Source organism: Larus michahellis, chromosome 13, assembly GCF_964199755.1.
Source record: "Larus michahellis chromosome 13, bLarMic1.1, whole genome shotgun sequence".
NCBI lineage: Eukaryota > Metazoa > Chordata > Aves > Charadriiformes > Laridae > Larus > Larus michahellis.
Window position 1 is genome coordinate 8,311,245 of NC_133908.1, and position 13,591 is coordinate 8,324,835.

Consider the following 13,591-nt stretch of genomic DNA (forward strand, 5'->3'; position numbering starts at 1 on the left):
GAGCGGGGGGATCCCTGCGGCGCCTCGCGGGCAGCGGCTCCGGCAGGCCTCGCAGTGCGGGGACGAAGGTCCCCCCTAAAGGGTCACTGGTCGGGCAGTGCCTTCGTGTAACGGAGTGCCTTCATTTGGCAGGACCAAACACGTCCCCATCATCACCACAGCACGGTCCTCTTGGCTCCTTACAGCGAGCCTGGGCCTTCCCGGAGCATCTGGCCGGGTGACAAATATTTCTCTGAGATTTAGAAAGCGATGGGGAGGTGACTGAGGCCGGCTCGGGGACTCCCAGGAGCCTGTGGCCCAGCCTGCCTCCTGCCTTCCCGTAATGTGCCCTGCTGTCCCCCCCAGCACACCGGCTCTTGGGAGCCAACACATGCAGAAAGCCTGTCAAGTTACTAAATCGAGCAACAGCAGGGGAAAAGGCAAACTAGCAAATACACTCCTGTGGTAAACATAAGTAAACCAGTCCATTTTTTCCTTACAAACCCACCTGGGGAAACCGGCACTAGCAAAAGCCTTGCAGTCACAGTGAGAGGAGGACACAAGTGGGAGGAATTACTTCATATGGCACACAGGGCTGCCGTTAAAAGCTCGTGGTTCTGTGGTCCCACAAGGGGTGTAAGCTTGGCCCCTGTTCCCCCGCTTTCCACGCAGCTTCTGCTTGTGCCGGTGTTGAGCACAGGCACCTACAGTCTCACTTTCCTGTCAGGTTTTCCTCCAGCTGGCTTTCTCAAGCAATTGTCATGCTTACGTCTTCTGCAACAAGTTTTATCTGCAGTGATGCACTTAATGGGAAAGCGGAGTACAATAGGCACCCTTATCAGGCAACAGCATGTACCTCCCGAAAAGCCAAATGCGCCTGGGAATTGTCGTGTTACGCTACGAGCTTCAGTGCTTTGTAGGACGGAGCTACCAGAGAGCATGTGGGTTCCCTGGCACGCTGTGAGATTAGCGTAAGAGAGCTCCATTTATTCATTCAAATGGAAAATGGAAGGGTTGATGTTTCCAAGCAGGCCAGATTATCAAACGCAGGCTTGTTATTTCTGCTAATAAGGGGAAGAAATGCAGCACGTCCTTTTTTGAACCCACACTTCAGAGTTATTTCAGTAGTGGCATGGGGCAAGGGGAAGATTTATCACACGGGCCCAGCTGCACTTTGTTTAGAGAAGTGATAAAAGATCGCCTGTCACAGTGCAGCACTGCTGCCAGGGGAAACGGGAATACAAATTTCTCTATCGCTTCGGCCAGGGCGTCTGAATCTTTTTTGCCTCATTTCCTTAGGAAGTGAAGCTTATGCAATTGTGCTGCCTGTCTGTCCACCACCATCGCTTCCTCCTCCCTCCCTGCTGTGATTTCTGAATTTGGCTCATTTAGCTAAATTTGAGGGAAGACAGCCCCAGCCCGTAGGGAAAACCAGTGGTGGGACAGGAGAAAGACTTGCGTGGATATCCCCAGCAGGGAAACAGCTTCGGTATCCCAGCCCCTTACCCCTTCCAAGAACAGTAAAGATGCTTCAAAACAGGTGGCACAAGCTCTGCTCTCAACCTGCCAGGCCATGCCTCTTTCTCTTTAATTTATCTATTTTCTCTTTAAGCAGATAGCTACCAAAGGCAAAGAGAAATTAAAGTGACTTGCCAGAGCTGCTGCTGTCGGTCAGTTCTGTGGGGACTGGCACTGGGAAGGTAGACCCTCAGGGATGTGTAACTCAAGTGACAAGGCAGCAGGGACACAGCTGCAAGTTTTGGCGTGGAGCAGAAGGTCCTGTTGCATATCACCATGTGGGGCCTGCGAAGCCAGCACTCGTGCTTGGAGTTGATTTGCAATTCACAGCCAGCACCCAGCATCTTCAGGAATTAAGTTAACAAAGGGTTTCATTCCTCTCACTCACATACCCAGGATTAAACTGGAACCAGAGCAAAAAATTTGCGAAGTTCCCTGCTGTTTATGTGAGGAGCAGAACACGTCATATGTGTTTAATAGGACTGATAAAATTAAAGTACGTTGAATGGTACATCTGCTTGGTCTTAAGTGAGACTGCTGCCATCAAGGTTACTCAGCAGTGAAATCAGCCTCGTAAAAGCTTCCTGGGCACAGCTGGGGACTTGGGGACGATACACCTTTGTCAAGCAGCTAGCTGGCGCGGGGAGCAAAATAGCTGCAGGACAGTGGTTGGAGCATAGCCGTGTTTTGAGACATTTTAATTTCATTTTCACGATGACATCGGTCTCAATCCTCACTCAATGTTGGTTTATAAGACCACTCACAGGGGGCCCTTCAAGGCATCTCAGAGGCAATTCCTGGCTGGATCCTTCCCTCCCTCCCAAGGCCACCCTGCTCCCCAAGGCCACCCAGCTCCCCAGGGCCCATGGCCATAGCAGGCCCTGCAGGAAGGGCTCTGGGGCCACCTTCTCCTCCCCAGAGCTCCCTGCTCCTCTCGGCGCTTTCTCAGGGAACACAGCCTTAACCACAGCCCCCCACTTCTCCCTGCCAGGGGACATGCAGCTGGGTGGGGAGTGCAGGGAACCAACAGACTGCCACAGAGGATGAAGCCCCACAGCCTTCTGTCCCGGGAAAAGGCCAGGGATGAGGGTTGGTGTGTACCCCGAGACTCGCAGTGGACAGATCTTCGTTGCAGTGCTGGGAAAACAAACCCAAAGCAATTTTTGGGAAACAAAAATTTGGGGAGACCTCGGTCTGTGGCTGCCCAGCAGTTGTGTGGCAGGGCGCCAGCTGGAGATGAGCACACTGAAGGATACAAGGGAAAAGCACTGGGAATTCTTTCAGCCGTGGAGAATATTCCAAGTCACACGTTCTTCCTCCACCAGGTGCTCCTGCCTTAACACAGGGCAGTGTGTTCTCACTTGGAAGTGACTCGACTGCCTAAAACAAGATCTAAATTAGAAGTTTAGCAACAATTCACTTGTGCTTCAGGATTACCTGCAGCAGAAACCCCAGCAGACTTGTAATTCCCTGCCACAGTCTGTTAACGATCCCTGTGCCCGTGTAAGCAGACACTTGGGTGCAGCAGGTGCTGGAGAAGGAGCCAAAGCTACAAACCCAACATTCCCTCGTGCACTGCAGACTGTGGACATTTGGAAACTCGGGTACCCTCTGTCCACAGTAAAGGAAGAAACCTGCATTTGACATTATTTGCTTAAGCTCATTCTTAGAAATACGTTATTTAGCAAGTCTTCTGAAAGCATTCAAATCCCCTCCCAGGTTTCATCTCCCAGGAGGGGGGGTGGTTTCAACTCTATTGTCCCTAAAAACACTGTTTTTAGAACAGAAGCGTCCCAGGGAAGTTTGTATCCCGCACTGCGTGCCATTCCTCATCCAGGGAATGGCATGCACCATGAGCGCTACATTTATGGTAATAAATTTAAATAAATTCAACCGCTAGGATTTGTCTGGGGAGCATTAGCTCCTGCCCTGCAGCGCTGGGGTAGCGCATTGCCTCCCCGCCAGGCAGCCCTTCTCCTCCTTCACCAAAACCCTCCAGCCAACTCCTCGCCCTGCGCAGCTGAGCAGGACCATTGGCCAGCGCAGAGGGGCAACCATGTGCCACCGCAGGAGGAGAAGAGCATGTCAAACACCACAGAGTAAAATATGCTGTGAAGGAGTTAACTCATCCTGAATTACAGCTTTAACACAGCTGGTAACGAGAAGCGGAATAGTTGATGTTTGTATCGCCTTGGTTCAACACACACCCGCCCGTTTCTACTTCCTTGATGTCACTGAGCCACCTCTGATCTTTCAGAGTTGAATGAATGTGTTTTTGCTGACGTACTTACCAACAACTAAATATAAAATGCGGGAATGAAGCCAAATGCCCTGGAAGAATTGCTCGGGTTTGTTTTCTCCAAGAGTCAACAGCAGCATAACGTCACAGTCAACATCTAGAAAGTTGTGCAATTTTAAACTGTTTGGGCCCCACAGTTTAGTGCTTTTAGAAGAGACTGTTTATTTCTGTTAAGTTTTCCCAGCTAGCGCTTTCCCCCTCTGCTCTGCTGCCTGCGAGAGCCCCATGGATTCAGCAGAGTGTTCTCTAGCCACATGGGCATGTGGCACACAGGGCTCCGTCTTTCATTTGGCTACAGGTTTTCCACCTGAACCTTTAAAATTCTTCACAGGCAGCTTCAAAAGAAACCCCCTCCCTTACACTCAGCATCAGAAACTTGTGTGTATGTATATATATGTGTTATTTACCACAATCCCATGCCAGAGGGAACAAACACACATAAGGTGGGCTTTACATGTTAAAAATCCCAAACAAAATCCCCCCCAAACCCCCAACCCCCAAAGATCCAAGTGTGCTGAGCTGCCAGACTTTAAGCACCACCAATGTTTATATTTATTTAGCTCCGACCAGTTTCCAAGGGCTGCTGTAGCGTCTCACCCAGGTTGTACCACCACCACACCGAAGTGCAGCTTCTCAGAGCTGTCCCCACCACTGCCACCACCACCGGGAAAAGGAATGGGCTCTCCCTGTGCCCGAGGTGACACGGACGGTGCGTGAGCAGAGCTGGCGTCGCCAGGCAGGACTGTTCTCACAGATCAAACACAGGGACTCCAATTCCCCGTGCTGGGAAAGGCAGGGGCAGGAAACAGAAGTTATAAATAGGGCTCAGCAAGAAAAAACAATTCCAGCTTATGGTAAATTAGGATTTTGAAATAGGGTCTTTTCTTACAAAACCACAATGCAGCACAGTGAGTGTATGGGGTGATGCTGACTCACAGAGGGGCCGGAAGGCAGGAGCTTCCCCAGGGATGCTCACGGCAAACAATAACATGCACGCTCCAGCAAGCAGAGTTTTGGAAAATGTTTGGTGGAATTATGGTATTTGGCTCCTGAAAGTTTACACTTCTATTGCTGAAGTTTCTGTAACTGTAAGGGCTGGACTAATGAATTCAGGACCTCTCTTGTGTCCCAGATGTGGAGCTTAACTTTTCATCCCAGAACATTCTGAATCAGACAGAGCAGGGACTCCAACTACCCGCCTTGCACCCAAAGCCAGGACCCATGCTCACGGCATCCTCCTTGTACTTTTTGCCACATTCAGTGATTTTTCGCACAGCTAGGCAGGCAGAAAGCAAAGCCCTGTGCCATTGTGTTCAAACACCAAACTGCAGCGAGTACAGAGACGTACCCCGCGTCCTCACCCCTCCACGTGGCCACCGGACACCCCTGCTCCCACGTGCCCCCTGGGGACCCCAGTAACAAATGGCTCCGACAGGCTCGTCTTGCACATGCTGAAAGATGGGTGAGATTTAAGCATCTAACAGGAGGGGAAGGGGTCTGCTGTCAGCTCCTCACGGAGTTTCTAGCCACAGCAGGAGAGCCATAGCCATAATAAGAAGAGATGCACCAGCCACGGCAGCTCCACCCAGAATCTGGCTTCAACTTTTCCAAATTCAAAGGCTTCATGTGTGGCTTTAGGCAACGCAGCTGGGTTTGTCCCAGGCTTCACCCTCTGGGAAAAGGGGGCAACTTTTTCACCTGAAAGCCAAGGCTGGTAGAACCAAACCCATTAAATACCTTACTCGGATACTGCACTAACTGGAATGATAAAGTACTGAACACAGACCACTAACAATTTCAAATCAATTTTATTTTCTTAAATTGGTGTTGTACAATTTAAAGCCAAAAAAAAAAAAAGTCACACAAAACACAAATAAAAAATGTTGACAAAGTATCAAGCATTACCTTATAAAGAACATCATCATACGCTCTCACAAACCTGAAGATACATGTTTATTAGACTGAGGTTTCTTGAACTCTATTAAAGACGCTACACACAAACGCTGCAACAGTAACAAAGCCATGACAATAGCAGGTGGACTACACTAGCAACTTCAACAGTGGGTGGGGGTTGGTTTTTGGGGTGTCTTTTCTTTTTTTTTTTTTTTTTTTTTTTGCATACCTTATGGTCTACAAAGCAATAAATATTTTTCACCAAAAAAGTTGGTTTCACGCTACATGCAGTTAGATAAAAAAAAAAGAAAGTCACCAAAGTGATGGCAAAATAAATCACCTGTCTGATTTGTTTTTCTCCACCCCCCCCCCCCCGTTTTGGGGTTTTTTGTGTGTTTTTTGTGGTTTTTTTTTTTTTTTCATTCAAGCACAGTGGCTAAGTTTCAAGTATTGAGAGAAAACATATATATACACGTTTGTGTTTGTGTGTGTATCTATACGCATACACACACATACACACACACATCCCGGTATGTATATACACAAACACATACATATATATTGGTTGTAGGTCTGTAAACCACAATGTTTTGGAGCAGTATATACTTGTGTACATTGAATGTGGACAATTTTGGTACATTCAAGTAATTAAGCACAGCTGGAAGGTTAGTGCTGAGCTCGCCACACACAGAGGCAGGGTGACACCGGCGGCGGGTGCCGGGCGGTGGCGGTGGTGGCCCGGGGGATGCCGGCAGGGCGCGGGGCGCGGAGCGGTGTCCGTGCTGCAGGGTCTGTCCTGGCTCAGTGCTCTCCCGCTGCACCGCTCCTGCCTGCGGCATAGCCCTTTGCACAACCGGTAAAACCCTTGGGCAAGCAGTCTGGGTCTCCTCGGCATTCCTGGCCACAGGCTGGGGGGGTTGGCTGGATGTTTTCTTGTTTGTTGTCATCTTTTTTTCTTTTCTTTTTTTCCCAGGCACAAGCACAAACGGCCACAGAAGCAGCAGGCTGCCAACGTACGATGTAACAGCGGCCCAATGCTGAAGCATTTGTGAAAGCTACACTTAAAACTTCCCTAGTTGGGGGAATTGGAAATATTTTTAAATTTCTCTATCGGCATTTCTGCTCTGCAATCAGAAACACCCACATTGCCAAAAATGATGCCAGCTCCAAAGTCAATTAAATTGCTCCTGAAACCCTTGTGAAGTATCACACTGAACGTGCCAATGTCGAGAGAAAAAAAGCAATGAGGACTTAACCACCACGTGCAAAATATTTTTGGATCCCCAAAAACAAAGCCTGAGGTTTCGAGTTGCTTTCAAAGATACTTTTCTGCCCAGCGCTAACAAAATACTGCCACGACTCTGATAAATTAAGACACACACGCGCGCACGCAGACAGAGGGAAAGGCAGCCAGCTATCCTCTCACGCTCACAGCATCCGAAGCCTCAACCGCATCTCCAGCCACTCGCACCCGCAGTCTCATTTGGCTACAGAGTCTCCTTAAAAGAAATGCTGAAAATACAACTGAACACTACAAGATTTCTTTATAAAAAAAAATGAAGCAGCAAATAAAACTTCTTAAAAAAAGCGTTTCCAATTGTTAAGTGTGTAGGATCTTAACGCCTGTTCTTGAGCTCTTAAAAAGCATGGAGCTTTGTACTGACTGTCCTTAAAAGAACATTTAAATAAAAAAAAACCCAACAAAAACAAAACACATCTTGGTACTGCCAGTCAGCTTTGCCTGGTGTGGAGGAGGAACAGCACAGACTCTGCCGTGCTTTTTGCCTCGCACTCACAAGATACAGTACAGTTAAATACGTACAGTTACACACAAACCGTAGATATATATCAATATATATTCCCCCTTAGGAATACATATTAATATACGCACACACGTAGTGCAATAAAACAACCAGGAAGCAAGGAAAGGAATAAAAAGAACAGAATTCCTAACAGTCGTGATGTTCCTGGGTTGTCGTGTGATGCAAAGTCAACTTCTCACAGTTCCCATAGTGTGTAAAGTGCTCCTTTGATTCACAAAGCTAGTGTTTGCAGTTCGGGGGGGGTCTGGGAAGGGGGGTGCCGAGCCCACAGCTGAAAGCAGGACAGCGCTGGGGCTTCTCCTGGGAGATATGCACTGCAGCCGGGCTCCACGGCCAGCCCACTTTCACCTTGATCCCACTGAGCTCGGGGACCAAGGGAGGAACGGATTAATTTTGGCTTCTCACAAACACAGGAGCGTCACGTCACGCTTTCTGTCACCCTCCTGCTCCCTGCGCAGTCTCTTTCCCTGTGCCGTTTGCCCATCCGTGCGGAGAGGCAGCCCAAACAGAGCCACGGGAGACGCGAACTCCCCCAGCAGCAGCACGTCCTCTGCCTTGCCTGGCAAGTCTGTAGAGGTGGGAGCCGCGTCAGCAACGCTCAGGCAAAAGGGAGCAGACTCCCTCCTCTCCGCTGTTCCACAAGCCCTCCAAGGCATAAACATGTAGGAAGAGGGACAAAGGAGAGAAGGACGGGGAGCCTCGGGTTTCCAGGAAGCTTGCAGACGCCTGGCTCTCAGCTGGGACAGGCAAAAGTACATGAACTGGCCTTGATTTCTGAATGACACCTTCCAACGGTAACTGCAGCCAGCAGTTTCAGCACATCCATTGCCTGCAATGGACACAGCACTGGAATACCCTGTTCTTAAGCAAGAGGGACAGGCGGCAGTCTTATCCTTCAAAGTGCTGGGAAGAAGCAGATTTCTGTCCTTCATCCCCTCTGCCAACGAGGGAAACCTTTCCACATCGGCTACATCTTCACCCAGGCCTTTGGGCAGGGAAGTATTTGTGCTTGCTGCAGTCACACATCCCTGTGAAGGAATCCGGCTCTGTGGAACAACTTCCCAAAATGTCAAAATACAAAACATGGAGCAGTTCATTCTCCAGGTCTCCTACTGCCAGAATAATTTCCCACCACAGCAGCAGGCTGTCGGAAACAAAGTGATCAGCTGGCGTGAGGTGCGTGAAGAAGGAACGACACTGAAATCAGGCGCAGAACCCCGACAGCAGAGCTGACAGCCTGCGCTCGATGCACAGTTTACCTGGGAGAGAAAAAAAAACAACAAAAGAAATCAACTTCTCATTTTCCTGGAAATATAAAGACTTCCAAAACATGCTGGAGACTGAAAAAAAAAAAAAAAAAAAAGCGGGACTTCAGCAAATCTAAGCAGCCCCTCAAGAATCGCTACCGTGTACCAATGTAGCCTAGGTGAGGACCTGCCCACAAACACCATGCTGGGAAGGGACAGGTGGAAGGCTGAATAACTGGAGATCCAACAACAAAAGCCAGGTGGCAGCAGCACTTCTGACAGAGGTACCAAGATGTTATAAAGAACCACCGGCCACTGGGACAATTTATTCACTTTTAGTTACTGGAGCGGCATTTGCCAGCAGGCAAGATGACTCAAGGTCTCCAGTGCCATTTGTCCTGGCTTCCAACTGAGAGACCACCCAGCCCAGCACGGACAGTGCCCGATTCTCATTGTCTGAGCCCAAGAGTCTCTCAAAAGCCAAATATTTGGTGGAATTCATTCCTCTCAGGGGAAGACTTGCTGTATTTCTAGGTTCGCCATTTTATTTTTCATAAATAAGTAATCCTATACCTGAGATGCCAAATGAAACGCATAGCCACTACAGCCTGCCAGAGCACAGCCCAATCAGGGAGCTGGAACATAGGGTAAAACAGGGAATACCAGGATATCAACTGGGAAAAGAAATCTATTAGATGCATTAGCTGTATCTCTGGACAAAAGATGCGATTTAGGTTTGGTAAGAAAGGGTACAACAGAAACTACTTAGTAATCCCTGTTCACTTAGCTCTCCAGTACCACACACCACCTGCCAATCTCCCTTTGCTCTCCTTCAGTGAGCTTCATGTCAGCTGTGAAAGTTAGTGATAATTAACTGACTGATTGCCTGTGAGCCAGAAACCTCTCCTCTCATTACCAATCCGAGAGCTCTGCCTACACGGATGACTGGAGCAGCCTGGCAGCACTCCGGCCGCCGGCCCAGGAAAGGCATTTGGTACCCAGCGGAGGGGAGAGGCAGGGTTTGCCAGCTGTGGGGCATGGCGGCCGATGGGCTGGTTTAGCGGTGGCTGAGCAGAGCCGAGGCCATGTCAAGCTGCTCTAACAGAGACGATGGCTGTCCCCATCCCTGTGCCTGCCTCCAGCAGAGGGAGATGACAGGGGTGATTAAAGCCCAGCCATAAGGGCAGGGAAGGTGCGCTCAGAGCAAGTGAGGTCAGCCCTTTCCACACACACTGGCTGCCGAGCCTGCAGCAGCAGAGAATAACCCCCCCCCACGACAAAGGGAGAGGGCGAGAGAGGTGACAGCTCGGAGCAGCAGACAGAGGGGTCCATCTGTCGCTGGGAGAGGAAGCCAAATGATGGCACGCAGGAAGAGTTCAGTTCCACTGCTACAGAAAGCACTTGCTGATGTGAAAAGTATTTGTCTGCTGCCTGCTCAGCCGGGGCTGGGGCTGGGGCACCAGGCAGGCGAGCAGTCCTGTTTCAGAAGATGTGTTGGAAGGAGACCTCGCTGTGCTGATCCGCCGTCTCTGCCTGACAGCCGCTGCAGTTTCACGTTCCCAAGTGCTCTGAGCAACCAGAGGGATGGTGCCGGCTGGAAACCAAACCCAGGCCCCTGCTGCTGCCAAACCACTTCCTTCAGCAAGTTCTTTCACACATCAAAAGCTCCAACAAAGCCCTGGCAATCACTCTGCATGGGAAGCTCTCAAAATATGGCTCAGAACAGGGACCTGCATTTCTAACAGTTTTCCCGCTGGGAAAGCAGGAGCCGGGCTGCGAGGAGCTAGAACAAGCCAAGAGATCTCTGCTATGTCCACCAAGGTGTAGCCAAAGGAAAAAAGGATGCTGGGTACTGAAATTTCTGAACCATGCAGCTAGAAAAAACACATGTTCTAGTATGAGAAAAAAATAGCCACCGAACACTCACATTTATTGATGTTTTCTATGTCCCCCTGTTCAGTGATGATGTTCAGGAGCCCCTCCATCAGCAGCAGAGCCTTGTGGTACCTCTGTGCGCAGTCCTCTCTGTGGTGGAACATCTCATCCAGGGCTGCAGACTGCACCTGCAGGCAACAACCCCATGCCAAGAGGTTACTCACAGACCAGACTCGGCTTTCCCAGCATGGCCCCTCAGATGCACCTACAGCTCCCTCGCCCAGCCTCCAGAGGCCGCACGCAGCCTCATGAGTAAAACCATCTGCTAAGGTCCCCACAGGAACCGGTACCGCCCAACACTGGCTCTGTGCTAACCCCGCTCCCAGGCACCGTGCAGTCGTTACCATTTGCACAGCATAGCTGAAGATGAGCTTCTCTGCGGTGATGCTGTTGATCCTATCCATGAGTTTCTGTTTGTCCAAGAAGAACCTCTGGAGTCTCATGTTGAGGCAGTGGCAGGATGACACACTGGATTTATAAAGCTCATTCAGCTTCTTCACAACTAGAGAAATGGAAAGAAATGCTTTAGGCACTACCTTCCAGTTCTCCCTCTGCCTCCCATTCTCCATGCACAGGACCCCAAATGAGTAACTTCAAGACGGATGTTACGGCCAAAAGAAAGATGGTCAGAGAACTACTTGCTGCACCAACAGGGGCTTTCTCCTGTCCTCTGTCACCTTCACCAGGTATAAGCCTGCACGTGGCAACGCCTACACATATGCCTAGTTCACCTGAGGCCAGCTCTATTTTTGTTTCCTTCAGCTGCCAGAAGGCAGAGAGCAGTTTGCACCGTGCAAGATGTCTCACGCACCGCCAGAAGCCACAGACGTGCCAGATAGAAAGCTTCTGCCGCTTGATGGGTGACGACGTGCTGTGAAGAAGTACGTGACTTGCATGTGGTAGCTGCTGGACCTCAGTGCGGATGAGTGGCACTGACTAAGCAAGGGAATCTCCCTCCTGGGACTCCGCTGTCCCAGAAAGAAAAGACACTGATGCCTGTGAAAGGCCACCTCCTTTCCTGAACCACGGCAGCTAGGACAGGAAGGCTACGGGACAGAGAACTGGCAATCAAATATGATTCTGAGGGATTAAAGAGCAATCCCAAACAGCAAGCGATGCTGCTTGAGCCTCCCTAGCTGCATGGTGTGGTCTCCACAAAGCACCGAACACAAACTCCCACCAACATCTGATGAGTATTAACTGCTCCGTGCTCATTTGAAAGTACCCACACTGCACGAGTTGCTCCTGCAGGAGGCAAATTAACCCACACCATGAACCAGCGTCTCTCAGCTACGCCACAGAGGGGCAACCTCACATGACAGTCAAGCCTTGTCGCTAAAGCCAGCCTTCCCAGGCAGAGGTAAGAGAGCAGAGAGCCAGAGAGGAGACTGCCTGCAGGAAGACTGCTGCAACTCTTCATCAGAGAAGAGAACCGAGGCACATGGAATTTGAGAGGGAATGGGAACCCCAAAGCTCAGGTGCGCGAAATGAAAAACACTGAGTTTTTCATAGGGAGACTATTTAAAAACCAAAACAACACACAAACACAGCAATATCATCCTCCGTGGAATTCAATCAGAGCTCTGAGCTGTGCCCAGATTATCAGGAGCAAGAGGACGGCTGTGGGTAAGGACCCTGCCTGGCACTCACTGCCCAAGGACACTCCAGGGCAGTCTCTTCTCATGCTTCCCTGCTTTCTCCGTACACAGGTACCTTTAAAACCCTTGTGTCCTCACTGTGCCCTGAAAAACCTCAAGGGAGCAGTATTTTGTGGGGAGAGAAACAAGAAAAGACAGCCTTGCCCAATTCGCACACACTGAAGGACAAATTACACTACAAATCTAGAAGTTGCAATCTGCCCTGAAAAGGAGTTATTTATTTGGGTTGCGACAACTTTCCTGTTAGCCTGAAGACGTGGAAGATGTGTAGCTAAACCTGTGCATCTTGCCCCATACTGCCTGCTACAACATATGTCTGCTAGTTGTATTTAACTTCTATTGTTTTACACCTCAGCAGCACGAGTACTTTCAAAGACTAAGCTCTTGGGGAAGGCAGCTGATGGGTCGAGTACTTCAAGTGCTTCACAAAGCTCCTGCAGAAATATTACAATGGTAGTTTTAAAATCATTTTTTCTAATCACTGAATCACAGCCAGCTCAGATCACAAGCCAGCCAGTCAGATGCAAATGCCAGCCCGTAACACCAGCAAAGAAGTGACTCTGGCATTACCAGTATTTTACTTCCTGTGTTTTTGTTTCACTTGAAAAATCATCACTGCCAAGACAGGTCTCTATTTGCCAAGTAAGCACTTCCGAGGACATGCACTGTGTAATTAAGTCGGACTTACGTCAAGTACAAATAAGCACCTGAGGTATCGATGTACAAGGAATCAGATAAGATACATTCCCCTCTCACTAATTAGCACTGAAGAGTCTCCTGCATGAGCAGGAGTTTTGAGACCTAAAGTCAACGTGAAGAGAGGATTCCCTTCAATGCGGATAAAAAAGGACTCGTCTGTGCAAGGGGACAGCAAGAAGTAAGTCCCGGGGCACATTGGTGAGGGTTCACACTCACCAACCCCCTTCATACCCTTTGCGATATTTTTAATACTTCCATTCCAGGCGAGCCCTTTGCGCCGTGCGCCCAGCGGCCCCTTACCTTGCTTGACGGTGGAGGAGAGGCAGAGCTTGCCAGCTTTGATCTGCTCTATGGCCATCTGCAGCCCCGAGGACAGGAGCTCTGCTACTTTCAGGTACAGCACGAGCTGCTCTGCATAGCTGCAAAGAAAGCACATCGCGATGCAAACAGATGGATGGGACAGCGGTAAGTGTCCCGAAGGACTTCTGGTACCAAATGATAATGTGGGGTGGGAGGGAGCGACAGAAGACCTGGGAGCTG

General features: G+C 49.7%; 1 protein-coding gene across 10 annotated transcripts in view; it reads right to left on the minus strand.

Moving 5' to 3' along the window:
* Positions 1-5,585: 5,585 nt before the first annotated feature.
* The window catches only part of ULK1 (unc-51 like autophagy activating kinase 1), an 83,237-nt gene continuing 75,231 nt past the window's right edge, over positions 5,586-13,591 (minus strand). For all 10 annotated transcript variants that reach the window (XM_074605876.1, XM_074605875.1, XM_074605878.1 and 7 more), the window contains 4 exons: positions 13,352-13,470; positions 11,039-11,196; positions 10,687-10,822; positions 5,586-8,771 (listed from right to left, as the gene is read on the minus strand). In XM_074605876.1, the coding sequence (XP_074461977.1) occupies positions 8,716-8,771; positions 10,687-10,822; positions 11,039-11,196; positions 13,352-13,470 (469 nt within the window). In that variant the 3' untranslated portion in view covers positions 5,586-8,715. The remainder of the gene's footprint in view (positions 8,772-10,686; positions 10,823-11,038; positions 11,197-13,351; positions 13,471-13,591) is intronic.